Source organism: Seriola lalandi, unplaced genomic scaffold (assembly GCF_002814215.2).
Source record: "Seriola lalandi dorsalis isolate HSWRI2012SDOR001 ecotype SW California unplaced genomic scaffold, Sedor1 jcf7180002054979, whole genome shotgun sequence".
Lineage (NCBI taxonomy): Eukaryota > Metazoa > Chordata > Actinopteri > Carangiformes > Carangidae > Seriola > Seriola lalandi.
Genome location: NW_019525529.1, coordinates 898,745 through 912,106, shown reverse-complemented (window position 1 = coordinate 912,106; position 13,362 = coordinate 898,745). Strand labels below are relative to the sequence as shown.

General features: G+C 39.1%; 1 protein-coding gene and 1 pseudogene across 2 annotated transcripts; both read left to right on the top strand.

Annotated features, from left to right (window-relative positions):
• Positions 1–6: 6 nt before the first annotated feature.
• Positions 7–2,769, top strand: LOC147817273 (interferon-induced very large GTPase 1-like). Its single transcript, XM_087171212.1, has one exon. The coding sequence runs from the start codon at positions 77–79 to the stop codon at positions 1,853–1,855; it is 1,779 nt and encodes a 592-aa protein (XP_087027338.1). The 5' UTR covers positions 7–76; the 3' UTR covers positions 1,856–2,769.
• A 1,185-nt stretch (positions 2,770–3,954) lies between these two features.
• On the top strand, positions 3,955–12,954 carry LOC111647024 (up-regulator of cell proliferation-like; annotated as a pseudogene). The gene is made up of 6 exons (XR_015436524.1): positions 3,955–4,178; positions 4,457–4,537; positions 4,667–4,745; positions 4,916–5,179; positions 5,445–5,705; positions 10,326–12,954. The product of XR_015436524.1 is annotated as an up-regulator of cell proliferation-like (transcript).
• The last annotated feature ends 408 nt before the right edge of the window (positions 12,955–13,362 follow it).

Here is a 13,362-nt window from a genome sequence, read left to right as displayed (position 1 = left end):
AACAGAGGGTCATATCTATCTAGTAGAAGGATACAAAGAGGACTTTGCAAACAGTGCAAAGAGCCTTCGACGAGAAATGGAAAACTCTGTGTTTCATCAGCTGACTGCAGCAGCAGAAATCAAACAGGGAATGAGAGAACTTGATACAATCAAGGAAAATCACACAAAAGAAATTGAAAAGGCAGTGTGCGCACTGATTGATCAATGTCGCAAGAAGAATGTCCAGATGAGAGATCATGAGCTGGAAAAGGAATTTAATAAGATGTGGAATGAAACAGTGAAGAAACTGTCTTTTTCTGAACAAAAGGCAACAGATGTCTTCACCAATGTATCCTACCACCTGAGAACAAATCTGTCATACAAGGGGAGTCATGCATCTAAATTGTTGAGTGAAAAAAACCTGAAAGATTGTGGCAAAATGCCTTTCAAATATACAGAGGAGGGATTCTGCATACAAGTTAAACATCGAGTGAGCAAATGGATGAGCGGGCAAGATCACATCATGATGGTACAAAAGATGGCTGACAGTATCATAGCTTGTTGCATTCAGTTTGTGACTGAAATAGTCGAAAGGAAAAACAATTACTCTGACACTTACATCCAGGAGATGCTACAAATGATTGATGAGAGGCTGCAAAACGATCAGGATTTAAAGACAGGCATTGAGTTTGAAGTTTCTCTAAAACAACACATCTGTGGAGTTGCAGCCAGAAAATTTCAGAAAATGCACGAAGACTTCTTACATGTGAATGATCCTTACAGATGTCTGGATCAAAACAAAGGGAAGTTTTGTGCTGATTTTAAAGATGTGTTTCATAAACGAGACCAGTGCCAGAAGAAAGCAGAAGAATTCACCAGCCAATGCTTGAAGCCTGCAGTCGAGGACTTCATCAACCGTTCCCTGGGTCCTGATATCATTGATGAGATGCTGACACAACAACAGTTCAGCACAAGAATATTCTTCCAGTATTCAGTTTTACTGGATTTGCTTACAAAGGATAAGTTTGAAAAGTATTTGAGCTACATTTGCTCATATGAGGAATATGTGAAGAAGTGGACACTCGACCAGATAGTGACTCACTTCTCAAATGGTTCTAAGATTTCTGAGTTTGAAGATCGTCATATTCAGTCAAGTATCAGGAGTATAAATGATGCTATCAACAAGGCCAAAATGATAAAGAGTGGCAACTTGAAGACATTTGTTGATCATGTGTGTCAGGAACTTGGAGATAAACTGGTCATTTCCCAGGATGCTCTTAATGCTTTCATGATTCTGAACAACGCAAACCAGGAACAGTTTGCTCACTGGTTCACAGAGTGTGTGAATGAGATGGGACAAGCTCTTAGAGAAGATTTCAAAAAATCAAACATCCAGATAAAACTGAAGCATTTCCATGTGAAGCCTCAGAATGAGCTTTTCACCAAACTGATGGGATGTGGTAAACACTGTCCGTTTTGCAAAGCTCCATGTGATGCGGGAGGAAATGCCCATACTGAGCACTGGGCTTCACTGCATCGGCCAGAGGGTCTTGGTAGATATCGATGGTACCAGACAAAAAAACTTGTCACTGACATATGCACATCGTCTGTGATCAGTGATGACAATTTTCGCTGTAATGTTACAAACAAGGAATGGCACCCCTACAAGAAATACACAGATATTTTCCCAGACTGGAAAATTCCTCCAGATGTAAGCCTTCAGGCATCAGACTACTGGAAATACATACTGTCAAGGTTTAACAGTATGTTTGCAGAAGCATATAATGCACAGCCTGCTGATATTCCTAAAACTTGGAAAAATATCACACGTAAGCAGGCAGAGGAGAGTCTCAGAGAGTCATTTAACATCAAGTGAGAGACTACATGCTGTGTGTTTACAGAGGTGCACATTCTCCTCATTACATTGATTTATTCATTATTCTCTCATGGACATTTTCATCTTCCTGTTAATTAGACATTAAAAAACTACAACTTGCGAGTGGGCAATATAAAAATATCAAACAAACACTACAGTCAGTGCTCACCTTCATCCGAGGTTGATGTCGTGTTAAATAATAATAATCAGCTTTAACACTATTCTAATGTTGATGAGCTCAGTTTTAAATGCTTTTTGATTCTCTGAGTCAATGTACATGTGAGGAACACATGTAACAAACATACCAAGAAACATATCAAATTAAATTTAACTTTGTCTTTTTCTTTTAGTTTTTGTGACGTATTAGATATTAAGATATGTACGTGTATCATTTTATATATCTTAAAAGATCAGTTTGTTTTGTGGAGTATCTGATGCAAATATTTACATTTCCAGTGTTGTAAAATGTAATTAAGTCTGTTTAACATATTTTCATTACAAGAGTGTTTTATTTTTATTTTCTTTATCTTTTAATGAGTGTGTGATTGTCTTACTTAGAATTCAGAATCTCTTGGTTTTATTTCATTTAAGTATCTGGTGCCAAATATTTGCACATCCACAGTAATTAAAATATCATCATTCTATATTGGTGTCCTCAACATATTAGATATAGATATATAGACATATTAGATTAGATATTAAATATTTACGTGTATCATTTTATATATTTTATAAGATAAGTTTGTTTTGTGAAGTATCTGATGCAAAATATTTACATTTCCAGTGTCTTTAACTCCATTCTGATGTTGATGAGTTCGGTTTTAAACTTCATTATAATGCCACTGAAAAGATGTACTCGGACAATCAAAGCAACAAATTGTCAGAAAAAATGAAATATGATGTGTTGTCTTTTATTTTTGTGATGTGTCAGATATTAAAATATTTAGATGTATTATTTTATCTCTTTCAAAAGATCACTCAGTTTGTTTTGTTGTCTTTTCTTTTCCTGAAGTATCTGATGCTAAATATTCATCCAAGTGTCTGGTGCCAAATATTTACAGTACTAATAGAATTAAAAGATTCATTCAATTCATTCTATATGTGCTATATTGTCAACATGTACACATTACTGACTTGTTCACTGAGTCAATAAAGCTACAAAATCAGCAGTCTGGTTATGAATTTGTTTCATTTTTGATTAAGAGATAATAGATAATCAAAGTGTTCGAAAAACTTTTTCTTTTTGTCAAATTAAACGTGACATTCAATCTTTTACAGTATAACCCAGTACAGTTCAACAGCACCACAAATTACAGCCTCCACAATGACCATGAAATCAAAACATGTCTCTCAAACAGATCGAATAAAAACAAAACATTATAATCCTGAAGGGAGGATTTATTGCAGGCCTGTTTTATACTGAATTAGTTTTATCTAGGTGTGTCTAATTAATTAGCAAGAGAGTGTATACGTCTCAACAATCCTTCAGAATTTGTGGTCCAGTATTTTCTGATCGGGTATGTGACCAATAGTGTCTTTTGCTATCGTTAATATCAACAAAGCAGTGACATGGAAACTGAATAATGAGGATAGGATGATTAAATGAAATATTGAACTATTAATGAGCAAATAAGCATGTTCCTGATCAGCTAATCAACTCACCAAGACTTTGCAGTATATAAAGACCAGCCCTTCACGCTTCACCAGACTGTCTATTTACCCACGTGGTCTACTCTCATCCTCATATCCCGTCTCACCCGTCATTCCTGGTCCAGTGAACCACTCAGCTGCCTGTACACCTCTCCAGGCCATTCAACCAAACCCTGAAGGAAACATTCAAAGAACCAACAATGAACAACGTATTTTAAACTATGAATCTGTCTCTGTCTAAATACCATTGCCTAGTCCAAATCCTTCATTCAAACTTAACACTGACCCTTCATTTAGAAAACGTTTGAGTCCCGTTTTAATCTCTTAACATTTAAAAAAAAAAAAAAAAAAAAAAAAAAAAAAAAAAAACAACATTTAATGGGGGCACACGGATCACATTGACGTCATTGCCCTTTTGACCTGGTCAGACAGTAAAGTTTTGTTTTCCTCGAACACCATGTACTCTTTCAGGGAAATGAAACTGAAAGTGACTACATGCAGCAGTATAAAAGGAGAAATCTGAAGTATTACTTTCTCATTTGAAGGAGGGTGCGGTACTTGATGTTCGGGCTAAATTCCTAACCTATTACAACATATTGCACATACAGTCGATCGAAACTCCTGGATAAAAGAATGATGCTGTTTTGCCATGGAAAAATCTGTCTTACAAAAGGTAGGTCTTGGTAGGTTGTATTGCTTCTACTTCATAAAAAGATTTGAATACTTGTTCCACCATTAGAAAAATGTAACTGCTTTCTCTGATCACATTTCAGGGCTTCCACCTGTAAAGTGTTCTGTTAAAATTAACTGAATGTACTTGTATCTAGGAGGCATGAATCAGCAAAGTTTTTCCTTTGTTTTCATCTGGTTACAGTTATATTTCAGGGGAATTTTGGGCTGTTTTTTTATTTCCTAAACTTACAGTATTAGCTTGTTTCCTATTACTTTTAGAGAGAAGCAGATGAAATAATCTGGACCAAGTGTGAGATGACTGAGAGTGTACCCACAATGGATACCTCAGAGGAGGAGGAGGTAAACAAAACAATGGATAATCAAGAATACTTACAGTAATAAAATGACATGCCATATTGCATATTGTCTTATCAATTATGAATATTTCTTACATTAAAGATGCTTAATTTTCTCCATTATTTTTAAAAGGAGTTCTATGATGCACCGGATGACTGGCTTGAGCCTCACTGTGAGGAAGGAGTCTCTGCTGCAACACCACAGTCTGAATGTATGTATGACTAAAGAAAATGTTGAAGTGCAGCCTTAAGCAATCTGTTGTTTAGCATGAATAAATAAATACCACAGTGCTCAAGTGTTAAAAAAATGTACATATTGTCATGAGTAAAATCCTGTTGTAATGTGGAGATAGTGACATGTGCATCTCTTATCTTACGGCAGATGTTCCACCACCACCAGAGGTAACAGTTCTCTATTCAGGCAGTGACACTGTTTCTCTTGGCCTGACACCCACTGATTCCTCTGTTGAGTATAAAGTTCATATAGATTACTCCTGTGAGACGCAGAGAGACACTCTGATCCGTGTAGTCTCCAGCGCTGTAGATGTTGAAGGACTGAATCCTGGGACTGAGTATACTTTCAGCATCACAAGGATAGCAGAAAATGGAAATCAAAGCAAAGCAGCCTCTGTTTCTGTCTTTACAGGTAAATCTGAAATAATGTCATGCTGCTCATATTCAAAATTAAATTGCTTATAAATGCTGAAGTATATTCACTTCTTACACTGATGTATGCTCTTAGGTTGTTATACAGGTTTGTGTACAATTTGTACTGTGCTTGTTGTAACTTTGTTGTTTATCACACCTGCTATGTTTGGCAGTTATAGCAATTTAAAATGTTGCCACATGCTTCCATTGAACTTCCATTATTGAATTAAACTTCTTTTTTTTTATTTTTTTTATTCTCACAGAACCTGTTCCTCCTGTGAGCATAACAGTTTATAATGTCAGCAGCGAGTCACTGTCTCTGCAGTGGGACACTCCTGCTGGTGAACTGGAGACCTACAGTGTGACTTGTTGCATGGAGGGAGAAATCGTGCAAGAGGTGACAACAGAAGCAAACAGCATTACCTTCAGCAGCCTGAGGCCAGGGGTGTGTTACTCCCTCCATGTTTCTGCACAAATGAAGAACAAAAGAATAAGCAAGCCAATTGTAACATCTGCCCGCACAAGTAAGTATAACAAATACATTAATGAGAAAAATCACAACAATTATCAAGTTAGGAGACATAGCCTATACTAACTGATACCCTGACTCTGCGATTAAAAAACAAGGAAAGGAAGAAGAAAAAAAGGGAGCAAAAACAGATGAAAGCAAATTCTGTTACTTTGACTTCAGCTATTTCCTGGTGCCTCCTGACCTCTTGCCAAGACACAGCTCTCAAAGCAGTAAAACTACACCATCTCCTGTCCAAAATAGGTACGAACAGCAGGACCACAATAATTCCCCAGTATTATGTTCCTGCCATAGACTGTATAAATGGGTCCTGCAGCACTGGCCGCAATTTCGGGACCACAGCCTCGGGAGCCTAGTTTTTTGAGACAGCGCCACCCAGTGGATAGGATGGCCACAAAACTGCCCATAAAGGTTTATTCCACCCAAATACTTCTTTCTGTCCAGCAATTCAGCTGGGTTGTTAAGAGAACCTCAACCACTAGAGATAACATGTTATTAATACTTGACTTTCTCTGACTCTTCAATATTCAAACTTCAGATTGCAGAGTAGGTCACAGCACAACCTACCAACTGAATGGTCTCTCTTCTTTCCTGAATTCCATGTCTATCTCGACTAAATTCCCCCATTTCACTGAAATAGGAAACAGACAAAATAATCACTGCTGGGTTAACAGAAACGTTGCTAACACTTAAACACTCATTAAATAACATTACTATTTCTTAGTTGAGATATTAACTAATATTAGTAAGTAGTTGATCAGAAAGAAAGTTATGATACTGTCTAAAAAAACAATACATTCTCTACTCTTACTTCTATTCTGGATTTAGTTCATCCTTTCATACAGGCCATACATTGCAGAATCTAACAGGTGGTAACACATGGTGTAGGTCTGCAGAGTAGGCCTACATAATAACTGACTATTGAAAATGCCAATTGTCTACTCCAACATTACAAAAGCCGACTGAAAATGAGATTAGCTGATAGCAGGTATTGTGTACAGTATTGCTGGAATGTAATATACGGTAAACAGGCAGTCAGCAAAGTTTAAGTAAAATTATTTAAACTTGTCATATGTCAACACCTAGTTGTGCTTGCCAAAATTGTGCTATGGGTTCATTAAACATATAAATAAATAGGCAAACAGTTAGTTTTGCAGCAAGCTTTCATAAGATAACTGATGGATTTTTTCAGTGCCTTTATGATTATGATAGCTACTCACACTTCGGCTATCTAATGTTTACTTTGTTGCCCAGGTCAAAACACCACAATTGTTTTTAACATGAATCATGTAAAACTCGATTTACATGAAGTACTCACACTATGACTGTTGTCCATCTTGTTAGAGAAATGCGGTCCTGTCATCCAATTCATTAGGTGGCAGTGTTACAAAAAACTACAGTCCTAGAAATGCAGCCCTGCGACAACAGTTATGTGTTGTATCATCTTAATGTTTAGCCATGCAAGAACCACTGCAGTTCGTTTGTCCATCCATCAGTGCACTTCTCTGGTCCAGACTGAAAAATAGGACAGTCATGACATTTTGTACAGATATTAATGTCCCTTCCCAGCTGGCACAGGACATCAATGTAATGTCAGAAAGTAGCAGGACGTCTTTCTGATGTCAGATGGGTGATACATTTTGATTGAAAACGAAAAAAATGTTGATGTAAAAACCCACGACTAGAATGTTGGTATCTTATATGTCAACATGGCATTGGCATGAAACAGCTGAACTGTTCTCATCCATCATCAGCTCAGTGATCATGAATATTTTAACAGTTTGGTGGCTTGAGAATTTTAGTTTGGAGACCAGGGGTACTGACAAAACAATTTGCCTCCCCAAAATGCTTCATTGTATTTTTCAGATCAGATTTTTCATTTTGCTCTTGTCTATATTGAAAACATAATTCAAACATTCAGTGTAGGCTGGTTAAAGTATGTGAAGTGACAAAACCTAGCAAATCCATACTGGTCCTCAACCACCAAACATACACTGTACAAACCAGCCTACCAGTATAAAAAGCTACCAACAACAGTGGGTCTTAACATTATACTTGCTGACATAGAAACACCGAAACAGCCAGTGTAGTAGTACTATAGTGGAAATTGGAAATTGTTAGCATAATTGAATCTCAACCATCAAATGCACTTCACAAACCAGCCTCAAGCTACAAGCTACAAACACACCACTGTCAACAGCATGCTTCAACAATCAACTCAACAAAGACACTGATTACTGAACCCCCCTCACATTAGACATATTTCCTTTATGAAAGCTTACTGGCATACTGGAATTTTAAGGCCAATGACACGAATAGACTATGTAATAGACTATGTTTCCAGTCCCACGTATGGTCACTGTACTAATCTAAAGCTAGGGCTGCTCGATTATGGCAAAAATCCTCACAATTATTGTGATCAATATTGAGATCACAATCATTCAACATGATTTCTCATTGACTTTGGGGAAAAAAACAGAAAATAAGGAAAAAAATGATTTCCCTAATTTCTCATTAATTTAAGAACACATCCAGATCAATCAGCTGACTAATGGTCAGTTTTTATCATTAACACATGTTCGTATAATGTAGTTAACTGTTAACTCTGGCTCCATGCTGCTGGATTCAAAACACACCTGACACAACGACAGAAGAGCTGCGAGCTAGTCGTAGGAAACTGTTCATTTCTCCGTCTGTGTGGGACGAACTTCCACCGGATGTGTCCAGAGGTCGCTGGTGTTTCCGTCCTTACATGACAAAGACTTAACCACCCTCAAAACGTTTATTTCTCTCCATTGTCACTAAGAGCAGGGTCTGTGTGTGTGTGTGTGTGTGTGTGTGTGTGTGTGTGTGTGTGTGTGTGTGTGTGTGTGTGTGTGTGTGTTGCACGATGCTCCAAGGTGTGTGAGAGCACTGCCCCGCCCCTCATACACAGGGTCAGAGATGCAGATCAACTTCTGCGTAGGAATCAATGCATCATAGACGAATGTCTTAATCAGAAACGGAGTTGGTGAATGTGCAGGAGAGCTTTTATATTGCAGTAACAAATACAAAATCTATTATCCAAATTTCTTCAGTACCGAGAACGGATAAGATAACGTCTTTTGTAGAGGGGATGACATTTGTTGTCAAACAGAATGCGGCTCAATAATCGTTTTCTCTCGATTATCTTGTTTTTATAAGGGTTGAAGGCCAATCGTAATCGAAAATAAAAATTCAATTAATAGCCCAGCCCTATCTAAAGCTGAAGCAAATTAGCAACTAACGAACAAACAGGTTTCCTCTAAATGATTATTACTGCCACTAAATGTGGCACGAGACGACCACCATCTCAGACAGAAGAAATTATTAATCTGCCACAACTCCGGCCCCGCCACCCACCCAGTTAATGTGTCAGCGAAGTGTTATGAAGTCCAGTTTAAGTGGCCATTAAACACATAAGGAGAAGCACAACTGAATAAAGTTACCCTATAGACACAACAGCCAACAAAAACAATCCACCCACAACCATTAACCCCATGCTACCAATGCCGGAATATGCTTCACAGGAGTGCTAGCAGTTAGCCAGCTAATGATAGCAACTTTTGCCGAACAAATTCATAATATGTGTATCAGCAAGTCGGCTAACGTTATCATGCCCACAGCAGCCGACCACAAATGAAAACAGACAGAAGATTATGTAACCATCAAGGTACTTACATGTAGAAGAGAAGAAATGCCAGTACTGAGTCAAGCTGGGGGGGCTTTAGTTGGGCTCTTCACTTTGCAAAGCCAGAGCAGTATTGGCTCCACAGTCGGACTAAGAAAGAAATTCCGCAGGGAATGGAAATATGGATGGCACTACCGGAGTCGGTAATACATTTAAAAAACTTGTGTCTACGGGCCGATCGCCATTTGAACCGCTAGTCCCCATGGCCAGTCCGCCTCTGCTCTGGTTTTATCTGTTTGCTGGGAGCATTTTGGGGGGGAAAAACGTGAACTCTTCAGAGGAGGAAGTCCCCTGACACTTGAATACCTCTTACAGCACTGTGTCATCTCAGCTGTGGGCGGTTCCTGTGTGCATGGTTGGGTTAGGGTTGGGGTTAATAGTTAAACACATTTAACTACATAAGTGTATGTTGACTTAAGTAGTGAAATTACTTTTTGGCTAATTTTTTGTAGTCAACTAGGCTACTGAAATTATAAAGAATTTGTGGCCATAAAAGGTACTTGAACCCCCTTTGACCAGCCCCGCCCCCGTTTCTTTCATCCTGCTATGAGGCTATGCCCAGGGCAGGCAATGCATTTCAGCGATCCACTCCACTCACTTGACCTTTGTAAAGTGCATGTACATTGTGCAAGGACTGGCATTGCTCAATGGTCAAACAGCTACAATGTTAATAAACCTCCTAAATCTCAGATTGAGTAAGAATCACCATGGCCATGATTAAGCAGTTATTGTTTACATAACCAAAGCTGACATTCCTTGGACTTAACAGAATGGACCCACTGATGAAAAAACTGCTTCATAGTGCTGCAAGAGGTCAGAAGCTCCACAGGGCACCTTAAATTAGGGATTCGTGCTTTAATATATTGAAAATATTGATATTACTTATCATTTTCTTGATATCCACAGAGACACACCAAGAGAGGTTACTAGAAGTCCTGGGGTTGGAGCAACACTACACACAGAAGTTATCACTGAGCAAAATACTTCAGATTGATGAGAGGACCATTACTGATGAAACTGCCAAGTGTCAATCAGATCTTCCATGGTATTTTCTGAAGAAGCTAATGATGGTTAATGTGACAGCCAGGAATGTGAAGTGTACATCAGAATGTGAATCAGCCTGTGATGCTGTATCAGGGAATACGAAGTTAGATCTGAAGAATCTGGTTGATAGTCCAAATTCAGGTGACATGCTGAACCCCCTCGACATCATCACTGCTCTCTTTCTGTGTTCTGATGCTTTTGTACAGCAGGAGATGGCACTCAAAATGTCTATGTGTCAGTTTTCTGTGCTGCTGCTGCTTCCTAATTGTGACACACAACAGTGCACACTCATGCTTTGGGCCTTGAGGGATATTGTTAAAAAATACAGACCTCAGTCACTCTCACAATCCAAGGGTTTTATTGAAGACAGAATTGTTCTCTCTGAACTTCCAATGATATCCTTTGTGAGACTGGGAGAATGCTCCTTGTCCAAGTCAGAGATTCTCAATAAGCTTCTGAGCAATTCTCAGCAGTACCATGATACCTTTGTTCACCACGATATGGAGTGTGGCGACAGTCCAAGAAGAATATCTGATGGACTGACTGAAATTACTTGGTACCTTCCTTGTGGAAACAAAAACATGGATATTTTCAGTGAGCCAGTAGCTGTAGCTAACCTTCGAGGGGACATTACTTCATTTGAAACACAGTTTTCTTTTTTGTGTCAGACATCTGCTGCAGTTTTTGTCTTCTTTGACAGTCTAAAATCTGGATGCAGACTTCTGACCAACCAGAACTACAAGGCACAGATCTTCTTGGTGGGTAACCATCAGAGCAAGACCTTCAGTCTAGATGCTTTAGAACAAGTTGCAACTGAGTTGGGCTTGACTAACAACAACATTGTTTTGAAGACTAGGCGGATGAATGACGCAGACTTCGTCAAAAATTTGAGGAAAACTGTCAGCGATGTAGTTGAGAACTCAAAGATGAAGATGTGCATAGAGCAGATGGCTGACATTGCCCATGAACTGGGAATCTTGGTTGATGAAGACTGTCCAGAGTGCCAGACTGCCAAGAAAAATGCAGATGCCATCGCTGCAGAAATTCAAAACACCCTTAAATACAAAGAAGAGCAGCTTCCCCTGCAAGGACAAATATGGAAAGACCTGACATGTTTAGAGAAGGAAGAATTTCGGCTTCGAAAAGTTGGGTCTGAAGACATAGAAAAATACAAAAGTGATCTTCAGCTACAGAAGGAAAAACTTCGGGAAAAACAGAACTCTTATGACATTTCAAATCCAATGACATGTTTCATCAATGCAATATCAAGCCCAGGGACAGAGAGATGTTATTTCCTGAAGTGGATTCGAATTAATCTTGATAACCTGTCTCGAGACAAAATGTCTTTCCTCAGGGAACAGTACAAAGAAAAATCCAAGAATTCTGAGAACAAAAATGTGCTTAAAGACATTGACAGAGAACTTTCCAACAGCTCACTGGGGACTGAACACTTCTTCCGTGAAATGGGTCAGATCTATGAAGCTTCAGTTTCCCTTCCAGAAACAGACCCATCACGTCAACAGTTACAGCATCTGCCCAAACTCTGTGCCGGATTGCTGCTGGATGGATTTCCTCTTGAGCTTGTAGATGGAGATGCTTCCAACATACCTCTCAGATGGGTGAGTGATGTTCTCTCTCAGCTCCATGACTTGGTGTCTCCCAAGAACAAGATACTGGTAGTCACAGTTCTTGGAGTTCAGAGCACAGGAAAGTCCACTCTTCTTAACACCATGTTTGGAGTGCAGTTTGCAGTCAGCAGTGGTCGATGCACTCGAGGTGCTTTTATGTTGCTCATCAGAATCAATGAAGATATCAGAAAAGTGCTCAACTGTGACTTCATGGTGATCATTGACACTGAGGGCTTAAAGTCACCAGAGCTTGCGCAACTGGATGATAGCCATGAACATGACAATGAGCTTGCAACACTTGTCATAGGGCTGAGTGATATCACCATCATTAATATTGCAATGGAGAATTCAACAGAAATGAAGGACATTCTGCAAATAGTTGTGCACGCTTTTCTCAGGATGAAAGAGGTGGGCAAAAAGCCGAAATGTCAGTTTGTTCATCAGAATGTATCAGATGTTTCAGCCAATGAGAAGAACTTAAGAGACAGGAAACTGCTCTTGCAACAGTTAAATGAGATGACGCAGGCAGCCGCCAAAATGGAAAAGAAAGAGGAGAACAAGAGTTTCACGGATGTGATGGAGTACAGTCCAGATACTGGGAACTGGTACATTCCTGGACTCTGGAATGGAAACCCACCAATGGCACCGGTCAATGCAGGGTACAGCGAAGCTGTATATGAGCTCAAGAAAAACATCATCCATCTACTGGGAAAATGTGATTCATCTGCTAATGATATCTTGGAGTTCAAAGAGTGGATGTCAAGCCTGTGGAATGCAGTAAAGCATGAAAACTTCATCTTCAGCTTCAGAAACAGTCTAGTGGCTGATGCATACATGAGGCTATGCACAGAATTCAACAAATGGGAATGGGAATTCAGAAAAGACATTTACAAGTGGGTTACAAATGCTGAAACAGGAATTTCAAATTTCGGCACAGTTGCTGCAAAGTGTGAAATAGCTGACATGAAAGATTTCATCACGTGTTTGAAAAGTGAAGCCTCCACAGTGCTGTCTAAGTGGGAGACAGAGCTTCTTGAAAATTTGACAAAGTACTTCAAGCAAACAGAGGGTCATATCTATCTAGTAGAAGGATACAAAGAGGACTTTGCAAACAGTGCAAAGAGCCTTCGACGAGAAATGGAAAACTCTGTGTTTCATCAGCTGACTGCAGCAGCAGAAATCAAACAGGGAATGAGAGAACTTGATACAATCAAGGAAAATCACACAAAAGAAATTGAAAAGGCAGTGTGCGCACTGATTGATCAATGTCG